The 12692-nt window shown below is 40.4% G+C and overlaps 2 protein-coding genes across 6 annotated transcripts in view; one reads left to right on the plus strand and one right to left on the minus strand.

Moving 5' to 3' along the window:
- APPL2 (adaptor protein, phosphotyrosine interacting with PH domain and leucine zipper 2) overlaps positions 1-7900 on the plus strand; it is a 42836-nt gene extending 34936 nt beyond the window's left edge. For all 3 annotated transcript variants that reach the window (XM_082043621.1, XM_082043623.1, XM_082043622.1), the window contains 7 exons: positions 1390-1542; positions 1665-1717; positions 3622-3796; positions 4450-4486; positions 4620-4760; positions 5474-5521; positions 6561-7900. In XM_082043621.1, the coding sequence (XP_081899747.1) occupies positions 1390-1542; positions 1665-1717; positions 3622-3796; positions 4450-4486; positions 4620-4760; positions 5474-5521; positions 6561-6686 (733 nt within the window). In that variant the 3' untranslated portion in view covers positions 6687-7900. The remainder of the gene's footprint in view (positions 1-1389; positions 1543-1664; positions 1718-3621; positions 3797-4449; positions 4487-4619; positions 4761-5473; positions 5522-6560) is intronic.
- Positions 7901-8052: 152 nt separating this feature from the next.
- WASHC4 (WASH complex subunit 4) overlaps positions 8053-12692 on the minus strand; it is a 42873-nt gene continuing 38233 nt past the window's right edge. For all 3 annotated transcript variants that reach the window (XM_082043619.1, XM_082043620.1, XM_082043618.1), the window contains 2 exons: positions 11194-11269; positions 8053-10460 (listed from right to left, as the gene is read on the minus strand). In XM_082043619.1, coding sequence (XP_081899745.1) covers positions 11202-11269 — 68 coding nt within the window. In that variant the 3' untranslated portion in view covers positions 8053-10460; positions 11194-11201. The remainder of the gene's footprint in view (positions 10461-11193; positions 11270-12692) is intronic.

The following is a 12692-nucleotide window of genomic DNA, read 5'->3' on the forward strand; positions in this document are numbered from 1 at the left end:
AAAAGATACCTGGATCAGACATCTGAAAGCCCAAAGCACAGGGCTACAAGATTAGTTAAATAAGATTTTTTCCCTGCAGTATCTCTTGTTGTTCCACAAAAGTCTGCAGACAACTGTGTTTTCTTCATCAGAAACAAATCACTTTTCTACCTAAGGAATAACTTACAGGTTCTGCCAACCGTTAACTCACCAGGATATCTGCTCACAAGGACTTACGAGCATCCTCAAGAACAGATGCCATGCAATGGAAGACAAGTCAGCAAATAGTGCAAAGCAAGCTAGTTTGGCAAGGTTAAGTGTTACCTGTGGAAGGAGGAGATGTGCAGAAACAATGTGGGCCCAGGTTGGGCCAGTCACCTGCGCTCAGAAAATCCCATCTGGGGTTTCTGTTTTTCCCAAAGCAAAGTGATGCAGCTTGCTAATGGAAGCTTTTGCAGCTTCCATAAATTCTTACAAGTATAAAACTGAATTAACTTCGTATTCCTCTTAAAAATAAGCCACAAAGTATGTGAGATATCTTGAAGTGTTGTGGGTAATGCTTGTTGCTCCACCTCACAGCTCGGAAGCTCCTTGCAGTTGCCATTGGGATTTTGATCTTTCTTTAGAAACAAAGACGATGCTTTATTTGTAAGTGCTTTTCTGCAAGGGAATGACTTGTAATGTAGATAATACAGCAGAGTCCCCAATATAAGCTGAAGTAACCGTGTTCTTGCTCTAGGATACGCTTATATCCTAAATATGTATTTTATGTATCATTTCTTTATGTCCACCTTGCTCAGTGGGAATTCTTCAGACTTGTGCGGAGTTGGCTTTCAAGCCCAGTGCTGGACTGAAATCCTGCTTCCAGAAGCAGTGTGATAAACATAACAGGACAAGTTTGAGTCACACTGACATTCATCATGAAGAGACTTCTCTGCAAGTTTTGTCAGAAAGTTGTAATTTCTTACTCAGATATTTATTTCTAGAAATTGAAACTTTTTTGGGTGTTTTGCCTCTCAGTGCCGTTAATGATTTATGATTCCTTTTATTATGATTTCTTACAGATTCCAAAGATTCCCTGTAGCCATGGGGAATGCCAGTCAATTTCTTTCGAATTTTACTCATAGTACAGCTGCTTAATGTGAATTACGGATTTATAAATAGAATTGCCATCTATTTCACTTGGGCAAAGGAAATAGCTATTTCATAGACAACTAATCTCCCAAGTCACTTTTACATCTGTATGCCACCTGAAAACTTTCTAGAAAAGGAAGATGCTGCTCATAAACCGAGTGTACATATGTAGTGATATGTATAGTTTAGACTTCTTTAATAATCTTGTCTGCCTTCCAAAGCAAAGATAGGGCGCCATTCATTGACTGAATTTTTTTTTTTCCATTTCCACTTCAGCCAGAATGTCAAGAATAAGGAAAATGATAAAATAATTCCCAATGAATCAGCTGGCATTCAAGACTCCACACAACTCATTGCTCCTGGAACACCAATTCAATTTGATATCGTACTGCCTGCCACAGAATTCCTGGACCAGAACAGAGGTGGCAGGTATGGCCAGAGACAGCAATCGATCACCTTAACAGAGTGATTTCAGGGAAAAAAATCAGGTGTTACAGCATGTGCATGGTTGCCTGAATCTGAAATTAAGAGTTTTTATTCTTATTTTGTAGGCGTGCAAACCCATTTGGGGAATCTGAAGACAGCAGCAAAGATGAGGAGGAAGGTAAGTGCCTCGTATTTTTCCAGATAAAATCAGTTGTGATTTTAGGCCTAATTCAGCTGTCAGCTATCCAGTGTCTCTTAATGAAAGCACCTGACACCGTGGAGCAGCAGTGACAGACCCATAGCACAGTTAGAGGTCGTCACCTTTCAGAAGGCAGTCTTTTAAACATCACCACCTATGAAAACAAACACCCTTTTTCCTTGACAGTCCAAGCCGAATTCCAGATTAGGTTTATTTCAAAAGCTTAAAGGCAAAAACGTTTGGGGTTGGGATTTTTGGTCTTTCCTTCCTTTTTTTTTCTTTTAAGTTGTTGTTGACTTGTTTAAAAAGGGGTTCATGGGACTGTAATATGATTCTGCTCAAGTTTGAGGCTGCTTAGTAGCCATTTCTCACCAATGTGTACTCTGCAATCCACAATCTATATCTCACAGAGGCCCAGGCTATGGCTAGAAGCAGCAACCTGTCTCTTTCAGCAAAAGGAGAGTTTCTTACTGCTGCCCCCTTTCCAGCAACAGTCAGCACTTCTGACCTTCCTCTCCCAGCACACACAGGTCTCAGGCCCTGGCTGTACTCCTCTTCCTCTGTAACAGTTAAAACTGCTGTCTGGAGCCAGCAACCCCTGTTAGAAAACTACTGACAGAACCAAAGCAGAACCTACTGATTTGAACACTCACTTGCATGTGCTGTCTCATTGCACAGCGGGGTGGTTGCAAGCTGCCTGGCAGCAGAGTAGCTGGGACAAGCCGGCACCTCCGTGCTGGCGGCAGCAGCACAGAGAAGCGAGTACCACGCGTTGGTGACTGCCCGGTGTCTCAGACTGCACGGGTGGATCTGCGCAGCTCAGCTCAAGCTAATGCTTCACAGTCTTTGTGGTGTCTTGTGCAGCGTAGACACAGTTGTTGTGGCCTTTGAGCAGTCACGTTCAGCGGGACTTGTCCCGCTTCGCCTTGCTGACCACCAACCATAAAGGGAGCCTGATCAAATGATGGCTTTGTAGCATAATCATAAAATCATAGAATAGTTTTGGTTGGAAACGATGTTAAAGATCATCAAGTCCAACAGTTAACCTAACACTGCCAAGTCCATCTCTAAACCATGTCCCTAAGACCCTCATCTACATGTCTTTTAAACACCCCCAGGGATGGTGACTCCACCACTTCTCTGGGCAGCCTGTTCAATGCCTGACAACCCTTTCTGGGAATAATTTTTCCTAATATCTAATCTAAACCTCCCCTGGTGCAACTTGAGGCCATTTCCTCTCATCCTGTCACTTGCTACTTGGGAGAAGAGACCAACCCCCTCCATGCTACAACCTCCTCTCAGGTAGTTGTAGACAGCGATAAGGTCTCCCCTCAGCCTCCTTTGCTCCAGGCTAAACAGCCCCAGTTCCCTCAGCTGCTCCTCACAATGGCAACTTAGTTGTAAATACAAGTCTTATGGTGATAGTCAATGAGCAAGGAAGGATTTAATGAAAACCTCATTGGAACCAGCTGCACGGAAGGTTAGAAAGACACAGAAGTAAGGAATGTACAAGGTTGAAAGACAAGAGTTAATTTTATGGAAGACAAGGCTTGTGCACAATCGTAAATTTACCACAGTTGATGTGCACCTGAAAACAAGACAGGCAAGTGAATTATACTGTCTAATCAAATAAGGCATAAAAGACCAGTTACATTTTTAAAGCTTCCAAGCAACTGTGAGTTGGCTTTTTTTTGTTCCTACTTGCTGCCAGTTCAAGCACTGTTGAAAACTGGGTCAGAGCACTGCCCGGCTCATAGCAGGAAGTCACCACCCACAGCTTTACTGTTTGAATTCCAAAGCGAAATAAACAACCTCATTGATACCTTCAGCTACTGGAAAACTGAAGTAGCACAGGGAAGGAAGTCACGCCTTTTCTCTTCCAGATTCGCTCTTGCAGCAGATGTTCGTCGTCCGGTTTTTGGGATCTATGGCTGTTCAGTCAGATGAGACAAGTGAGGTGATTTATGAAGCTATGAGACAAGTGTTGGCTGCTCGTGCCATTCACAACATATTCCGGATGACTGAATCCCATCTCATGGTCACCAGCAGGAACTTGAGGTACTGTCTGATCTTTAACCTGTCAACATTCTGTTCTCTTCACACAATGTGTGATTAGTATTTTTGGTGCTGTTTTTCTAATAAATGCACCCTTTGAGGGAGCAAGATCTTGCGATTCACTTCACCGAGTAAAAATATATCTTTTCTTACTCTGTAGTATCTACAAATCATCCACCTAAGTTCTGAGAACATCCTATCAAAATTTAGAGGGTACAGTGGGGCTGTAAGGTCACACAAAGGTACAGAAAAATATGCAAAAAAAAACCCCACACTATAAGAGTCTCTTACCTTCCATGTAGGAACAGCAGGAGAGACATCACTGACCTGTTGCCAGTGTCATCACTGGAGAATACGTTGAAACGAGACATTGACTTTAGCCGGGGTGCATTTATGTCCATGTGTGTATTAGTGTATCAGCCCATACGCACAGGGTGCTCCCCAAATTAGTGACTCAGAGATACCATGACCTATACATGTTGGGCAGCTGAGAGTCGGGGTCTGGAGTTGGACAGATAAAGCATTTGATTCTGTGTGTATGTTTCCTCATGTGTCAAACTGCTATAGTGATTGCCTTACTATTATAAAGCACCTTGACATGACTTAGAACCACTTTAAAATAATTCCTTCTTTTTTCCCCCCACACACAATTGCAGGTTGATAGATCCTCAAACCCAAGTTACACGAACAAGTGTAAGTAACTTTTGTTTTGAATTTGGTTTTAAACCACATCATTGAATACTCACTCAGTCACAGGAACTTGAGCTCTTGACCAAGCTAACCATATGCTGGTTAAAAACATATATTCTTTTTTATACTTGTGCAGTTTGATCTCGCCACTGTGACACAGTTTGCTGCTCATCAGGATAACAGGCGCCTTATTGGCTTTGTGGTCCATCTCAGAGAGACTCTGGGAGAAGAATCCATGAGCGCATATGTTTTTGAGAGCAACACAGAAGGGGAAAAGGTTTGTATAACCTTCAACAGAATATTTTATTTAAGAAACAGCTTTTAGGCTTCTTGGCTTACACATCTGGGAAACAGTGCTACAGAAGCAAGAGCAGCTTAATTCCTTGCAAGGAAACATGCCTTAAGACACAAGCCTGTGATGGCTCATGTCAAAGGACAACATTTATAGATAATGCAACAGCACATACAACAAGGAGGAAAGGATGTGGTCACTAACACCAGCAGTAAGAGACAGAGGAAAGTGTGCGTGTCTAGCACCAGCACTAACGAAAACGTCAGCGATGCTGTGGCACATATATCTGTAAAGGTTTCAAAGATGAGACAGCTGGACTGTGCTTACACTGTTGGGTGCTGGCTGTGTATGATAGTAACAGACTACTAAAGATAAGGAATGTGCTGGAGAATTTTTGTCTTAGAAAATGGTAACTCTCTTACATGCACTGGAGAAGATCCCCCAGGTTTGGAATGACTTTGGTGAACAAAACAAACCGAGTTGAATGCAAAGACTTAGCAGCCTAACTGAGCTTTGGAGGAGAACCTAAGACAGTTTTATTTTTAGGTAGTTAGCACAGTGAATTGGTGTTCTACCTCTGCTTTTTAGAGCTGTATTTAAGACTAACTTTGCATTGACACTTCAGTGTTTTAGTCTCAGTTAAAGAACAAAAAACCAAAGCAAAACAAAACGCCAGTTGACATATATTTCTGTTTTAGATTTGCTATGCCATTAGCTTGGGAAAAGAAATCATTGAGGCACAGAAGGTAAGTTTGTTTCATTCCCCATGTCTGTGTTGTGATGCATCATATTCTGCTTTCGTTTGCACCGTCCAGGTACCTCTGGTGCACATGGGAAAAAAGAACAGCCACTCTCCCTAATGACAAAGTTCTGCAGACATTTAATGCAGCCCCAGGGTAGTTAGTATAAAAATAAACCCAGTTTGACTGTAGAGTACCTTGATTTGAGATAAAATTTGTCACCCTAGATCAAATTCAGAACTGTACAAATCCAGTTATTCATGTTTGAAAGGAAGCTGTGAGCAGGTCTGAAAAATAAACCAAACTCCTTTGGATGAAGTATAAATTGCACCCATTGCTGTTTGACTTTTAGAAACTCATATTCCTTCTTCCCCTAGGGGAGAAGAAACACACAATGTTTTTCCACTTAAAGTGAGTGGCAAAGTTCCCTGGCCCATTGTAGATAAATTTATCCGTTTAAAGATGTGGTACTAATGCATTAATATTTGTTGTATACTCTTGCTGCTACAATTTCAGCACAAGTTGGGAGAATGAGCTTTTAGTCACAGGCAGTAAACACAAGTACAATAAATTTATTTAGATAGTTATTTTTCTCCTTGTTTTTCAGCAGTTGTACCAATGCGAGATAAGAACAGCAAAATAACAGCTCAGAATTACTACTTTTTTTTTCTTATATACCCAAGGTGTGGTTTTACTGAACCAAAAAGGATTATTTATTTCAAAACAAATGTTTGCATTCAAACCTTTAGACCAAGCGTGTCAAACTCATTTTTACCGGGGGCCACATCAGCCTTGCGGTTTGCCGAATGTCATACATTGGTATAAATGTAAATACTCCTACACTTACAGAGTCCTAAAATGACACTTCAGCCCTTTGAAGGCAACCGTGAGGCTGACATGGCCCCCCGTGAAAATGAGCTTGACACGCCTGCTACAACTAAAGGTTGTAATAAAAGTTGTAAAACCTTAATGAGAAGTACTGGGAGAACTGTGTGCTCCTCTGAAAGATTGCTGCAGCCCAATGAACTCTTTTGTTGTTCTTCAGGACCCAGAAGCATTAGCTCAGCTAATGAAGTCTGTGCCGTTAACGAATGACGGCAAGTTCATGCTTCTGAATGACTATTCAGAAGAGGATGGAACCCTGCATGAAGGGGAGGAATCAGAAGCATAAAAAAACTCTGGTTTCCTGCAGCCTGTGTGGGAGCAGGAACAGCAGGGACTCCTTCCGCAACAGTCTCCGGTTTTCAGTCATCTGCGCACACACGGGGCCAGCACCCGCCTTCCTGCCGGAGCCAGCGTGGCATTAAGAGCAGAACACCAGCAAGACTTGGCCTTTGAGGCTTTTCACCTTGGCGGACGTGCGGTGTGTGGGTGTGGTTGGGAAGCTGACGGTCTTGGAGGAGGGTTCAGCATTAGCCCCTTGCTGCTGGTAGCCAGGACAGCACAGCTGTCAGCCACAAAGGGCTAATGTCGCTTCTTCAGATTGACATGGTGAGCAGCCTGTCAGTCTGCTGGAGTCAGCGCAAGCTGTCAGCTCCTTTAACAAACATCAGGCCTCAAATTTCCTACCGTAGTCTGTTTTCATAGTTTGCATGATTATGTGCATCTGAATGAAGGTTAAAAATGCACTATTTACTTTAATTTCAGATGAAGTTATTTTTAGTCTAGTCTAAGTGTAATAAGATTTATCTTTTGTGCTAGCCTATTTACAAAACAATTTGTTAAACACTAAATTTTTTCCTATTAATATAATCTATTTTTATATTGTATCTAGAATAAGCTTACAAAGCAAATCTAAGTGCCTACTCTTACCTTCCCGGGGACTGCACTCACCCATTCTGTAATTAAATAATGGACATAATGTACCTCCTTGATTTATTATTTTAAATACCACTGACATGCAAACATTAGAAGTAGTTGACGACTGTGGCGTGTTAGTTGTGTGCAGTTTCTCTATGGTTAGGTTTCTTAAAAGTTAAGTTGCCAGAGAGGATAATTGTAGGACAAATAAGTACTTCCATAATAAATTCTTTGTATTTTTAACATTATGGTGACATACAACAGCTGAGTCTACCAGCAATCTTTGGTTTTAAGAAACTGAGCAATAAAATGCTAGATTATAAGTCTTCAATGTAATGACTAGTCTCATAGTACCTTCCTGAAATTAGACACTAGATAGATTTGGCTAATAGGTTTAGATTTTTTTTCCTTTCCCGTTTAACCTGAAAAGTGTACTTTGCAAGAACAAATAAAAATAATAATTGGGGGGGGAGGAGGTGTGTAATCTGTGGCATAGTTTGTATTACTCAAGATAACTCAAACAAATGGCTCCTCTCAAGTACTTATTAAGAAACTAAATTTTCTGTGAGCAGAATTCTGCATAAATTCAATTTACCTGGTCGTTGATTGCTTAAAGGAACCATGGAAGAGAACTGTTAGTAACTGACACAAACACTTCTTCTTAAATAAAAGTTAAAGCTGTCTTATTAAAAAAATTAAAACCTTCTGAGCTGATGTCACTGAAAAGACACTAAGAATGAGGTTCTCAAAATTACATTTATTAACACAGCTTTATGTACATAATGTTCTCTACTCACAAACCAAAGAAACCGACATAACAAAATACCCTTTTGTACAATGAGTCAGGAAACATTAAGTGTTACATTTGGTCCTTTGTACCTGAGAAGCTGAAAACAGCTGTTGTTGATGGACACCAGATGAAAACTTAAATGTACTTCTGATGACAGACCACATTAGGACCTCCAGAATCTACCCTGTGGCAGCAGCTCAACTTCCCAGGGAAGCCAACACCAGCTGGGAGGTGCTGGGGCCATCACTAATCACTGGTCAGCAATGCAGAAAGCAAGTTTGGAGTTTGCCATGGGCCATGCTCTGCTCCTGAACCTGTGGTGCTGCCAGGGGGATGGGCCAGGCAGCACCAGGCACAGAACCACATCAGGAATGGGCTGCAAGGCCTCTGAAGAGCAGCTGCTGTCACTGGCACATGTCACAACCGAGGGCAGTGGCAGCACTGGTCTTCGCAGGGAGAGAGACCGCCCTTCAGCCTCTGCTGCCCCTGACATGATGGAAAATAAATCTGGAGATCCTGGTTCATGGCCCTGCAGCAAACTCATCATCCTCACTGGCCTTTAATCACCTTTGAGTGAGCAAGTTTAGCTCAGTGTGGGGGCTCTTTTTCTGTTGTAGTTCCATCATCTTATCTCCAGCCCACCAATTAAGGGTCTATTTTGTTCCTATAATCAGAGGAGGAGGGCAAAAGTAGTAGCACCACAGCAAGAATTTTGCACCCCTTTCAGATCCTTATGGGGGGAAGAAAGGATTTAATGTGACCCTCACTGACATCCAAATCCAGGACCCACCTTGTATTTCATATGAGAAAAGCTTTCTGCATGTATATGCTGCTACATGACCAAGAAAAAAAGGAAATATAAACTATAATTCTGTGTTAGAAATAATAGCTCTATTATCACTGTACATATTTCTGTTTAGGTATATATTTTTGCCACCTATAGTATACATTCAGGTCTTCCAGATTAAACAGGGTTCTATAAAAATAGGCTTATGTCTTTCCTGTAGAACTTCCATCACCAGAACCACATGAATTTGGTAACCACCATACATTTAAGAAAATGTGCAGTTCAATTGCAAAGTATTACCTACCCAAGATAGTGTCTTTCCAAAATAAATGAGAGAAGGGAAGATACAAGTGCAGATTATATTCGAGCATGGGCAATGCCCTGACTGCACACAGCTACCTTGCGACTCCAGCCTGGGGGAAACAAACACCATCTGGACGTGATTCTGCAGCTGCTGCGGAAGAAGGAAACGTAGCGCTTGGCCACTCCAAGAAAAGAACTTATGTGACTTGAGATGAGACAGGAATGTGGAAATACATAGACTGCAATTGCAACAGCATGGAAATTGGCAGCAGCAGCAAGGACGCTGATCTCAGCAGCGCTACCAAGTGGTCAGTGCGGGCACAATTTGGTCAAAAGAGAAACTCTACACAAATTATGAATAAAATACCTCTATCAAAATAAAAAAAGCAAAAATATAAATCAAGCAATGCAGCATTTTTAGGGCAGTTTCTGCAGTTATGATGAATTAAAAATAAAATCTTTAATTAGCCCAGCTGATTTAAATGGTCCATGAAGCTTCTGTGTCATGTTTTCAGAACCAACAAAAGGACTTCTGTATTGGCGTGGTCTTTCCAGTTGAAAAAAGCACATTTGTGTCAGCTTTCTGAATGCTGATGTGACTGGCAGGAAAGGGCAACTCACAGTCTGTCAGAAATTGTCTTAATCACTGACTTAAGGGTGGGTGGAACAACTGGAACCATTAAAACTTTACCTTTTTTTGTAATTAGGAGAGATGAAAAAAACTGGCAAGCATGGTCTAAAATATAGTTAACAGTGGGGGAGAGGGGGAAAAAAGGTAATTCTCAGTTGGACTGAGTAATTTATTCTAGTTAGTAAGATCTAGAAGTGTTTTATGTTCTGGGAGATTAAAACACAACCATATCTTTCAATGAAAGTGGTCACTGTTAAGCTAAGTCTAGCTACTTAAGTTAGGAATCTGAGTAACTTGCACAATCTAGAACCTCTACTTGCAGGCATTAACAGATGTTATATTGATACAGAGTTCTCACAGTGTTCAGCAGCTTCTGAAGCCTGCAGTGCAATTACTGTTAATAATTAGGCATGTAAGACTGTATGAATGACACAGACAGTACAACAGACCTGCAAAGGCTAGGAAATACAGAATTGAGGCTGAAACTTGCAATTAGGCACAACATATTAATGAAGTGTAAGATCACTTAATAGTTACAGACACCCATCACACAGTGCCTGGTCATAAAAGGAAGAGCTGATTGTGGTTCTGTCTTGGCTCTGGATTTCCTTACTTCTGGGGATGCAAATCAGACCTTCGGTATGAAATGAGAAGTAGTTTATTACATTAACTTTCCTGGTTTTCCCATTCTCTGATAAGTGGGGGAAAAAAACAGCAGGGGAAAATAAATGCCTTAAAGGATCCTAAGTTCCCACAGTGCAAGTACTACAGTAATAATTAGGGTTTGTGGAATAAAACATTAATAAGGACTTCCATCTTCTGTAATAGCTTTAACATACATTCACAACATACACTGTTACACCTAGAGTGTATTCTGTGACTGCATTAAATACAACAGGACTGCATAAAAACATGTCTGAATTATTTTTTGGACAATGGATATGCACAATATCTTGATTCAATTTTTTTTTTCTGGTTGAAGAGATGCACCAGTTCAAATCTTAGACCAATGGTCTATGAGGTTTGGTTTTTTTTTTAATGCTATCTCAGAGATGCAATAATGCATCTAAAAAGTAGTAAGATGATTTTTTTTTAATCTGTACTTAAAAATAACCACCTCCAAGGTCAATATTTTATATCACTATTTTCAATCTAAGGAAAGTGCTGTAAATAATGTAAACTCCCGAAAAACAGAAGTTTCTACAGGAAATAGAGACAAAGACAGACCTAGCCTCACTGGATGCTAGTATATTACTGTACATTTCATCTTGGATTTAACAGAGCAAGTAAAAACAAGTCTAGAGCTTTTACCCCTACTGATAATGACAAGAACAAGAATTATTCAAGTAAGTAATCATCACCCATACCAGCCACATCACTTCACAACAGGATCTGCAGGTGCAGAGTTGGGAAGATCTCCATTGCTTGTTTTAACAGATTCTTCTACAAAAATAAAAATTGAAGACATAGATCACGTTCAACATTTTATTCAAGGCAGTAAACCCAAAGTCTTAGGATGTATATTATGGTGATGTCATAACACACTTGATACAGTAACACCATGGTTAGCATAAGCAAACTGACCCTGCAGCATGAAGGGTCCTGGCCCTATGAAGAAGTCTGTATTTGGGGTGAAAGATTCCTTCAATCAGTAGAACTTATGTAAAGATTACATAGACAGACTCACGCTTTTTTTTCAGGGTCCAAGCCCAAATATTACAGCAAAGACCACGGTCAAAGATTTTCAGCCTTGTCTGCATTTCAAGCTTTTCTCACCACAAACCACAATTTTCAAAGAACTAAACATGAAGCACCACAGTCAATATTTCACCTAAAATATAACTAACCGCTGTTCTACAGAATGCTATCTAAATAAGCCAGGGTACTATGTCTGTTCTTACTCATCACAGTGCTTGTAGTTGGGTTTTTTTGAGTTAAGCAATTATTTGAGCAACTTCATTGAATATGATCAAATACAAATTCAAGCTAAAAGACTTCTTTCTTTGCCAATTGTTTTCCTAGTGCAGAAGAAAACTGACCTTTGGCTCAGTGACTGTAATCTCACAGATCACTTGTGCCTTTGTCAGACCTACAGCAGAAAATTATTTACCAATTCCATTTTTCACATACTGTTACGTGAGTTTCTAACTAACTTGGGACTGAACTACACTTCTATATCTTAATCCTTAGAAGCATTCTCATTTATTTGAAAAGAATTTTCCCCTACCGAAGAGAATCTTCCAGAATCCATGAGGGAGACTATATAAGCATAAATATCAAACACAAAATACCCATGTTACCTAATCAAGAGACAATACCACAAATTAAGATCTTACCCTTTGAATATATTAATTCAATGGCAGACTAAAACATACCATAAACATCTGAATGTCACATATAGTATCTGTATCATCTGCTTTTGCAGGTTGAAAAACAGCTGCTCAGCATCAGGTGAAAAACACCAGTTTACTTCATGCTTTTGCTTGGGTTGGTTTTGTTTTTTTTTTGTTTTGGTTTGGTTTTCTGTTTTGATTTTTTTGGGGGGTTTTGTTGTTTTTGTTTGTTTGCAGTTTTGGGGAGAGGTTTTTCTATGGGTTTGGGGTTGGTTTTTTTGTTTGTTTTGTTTTATTTTGGTTTTCTTTGGGGGTTTTTGTAGTGGTGGGTTTGTTGGTTTTTGTTGTTGTTGGTTGGCATGTGGGTTGGTTTTTTTTTTTTGGTCATTGTTTTTTGGTTTGGTTTGTTTTTTCCTCTTCTCAGAAGCCCAGCTTGAAATGCACCCATTCCAAAGAAGGCCTCTGTAAGCTCTTCCTGACTCCTCAGTCACCCTCGACCCTATAAAACTCTTTGTGGAAAACTGAATCAACCC

The sequence above is a fragment of the Streptopelia decaocto genome, assembly GCF_964273445.1.
Source record: "Streptopelia decaocto genome assembly, chromosome: 1".
Taxonomy (NCBI): domain Eukaryota; kingdom Metazoa; phylum Chordata; class Aves; order Columbiformes; family Columbidae; genus Streptopelia; species Streptopelia decaocto.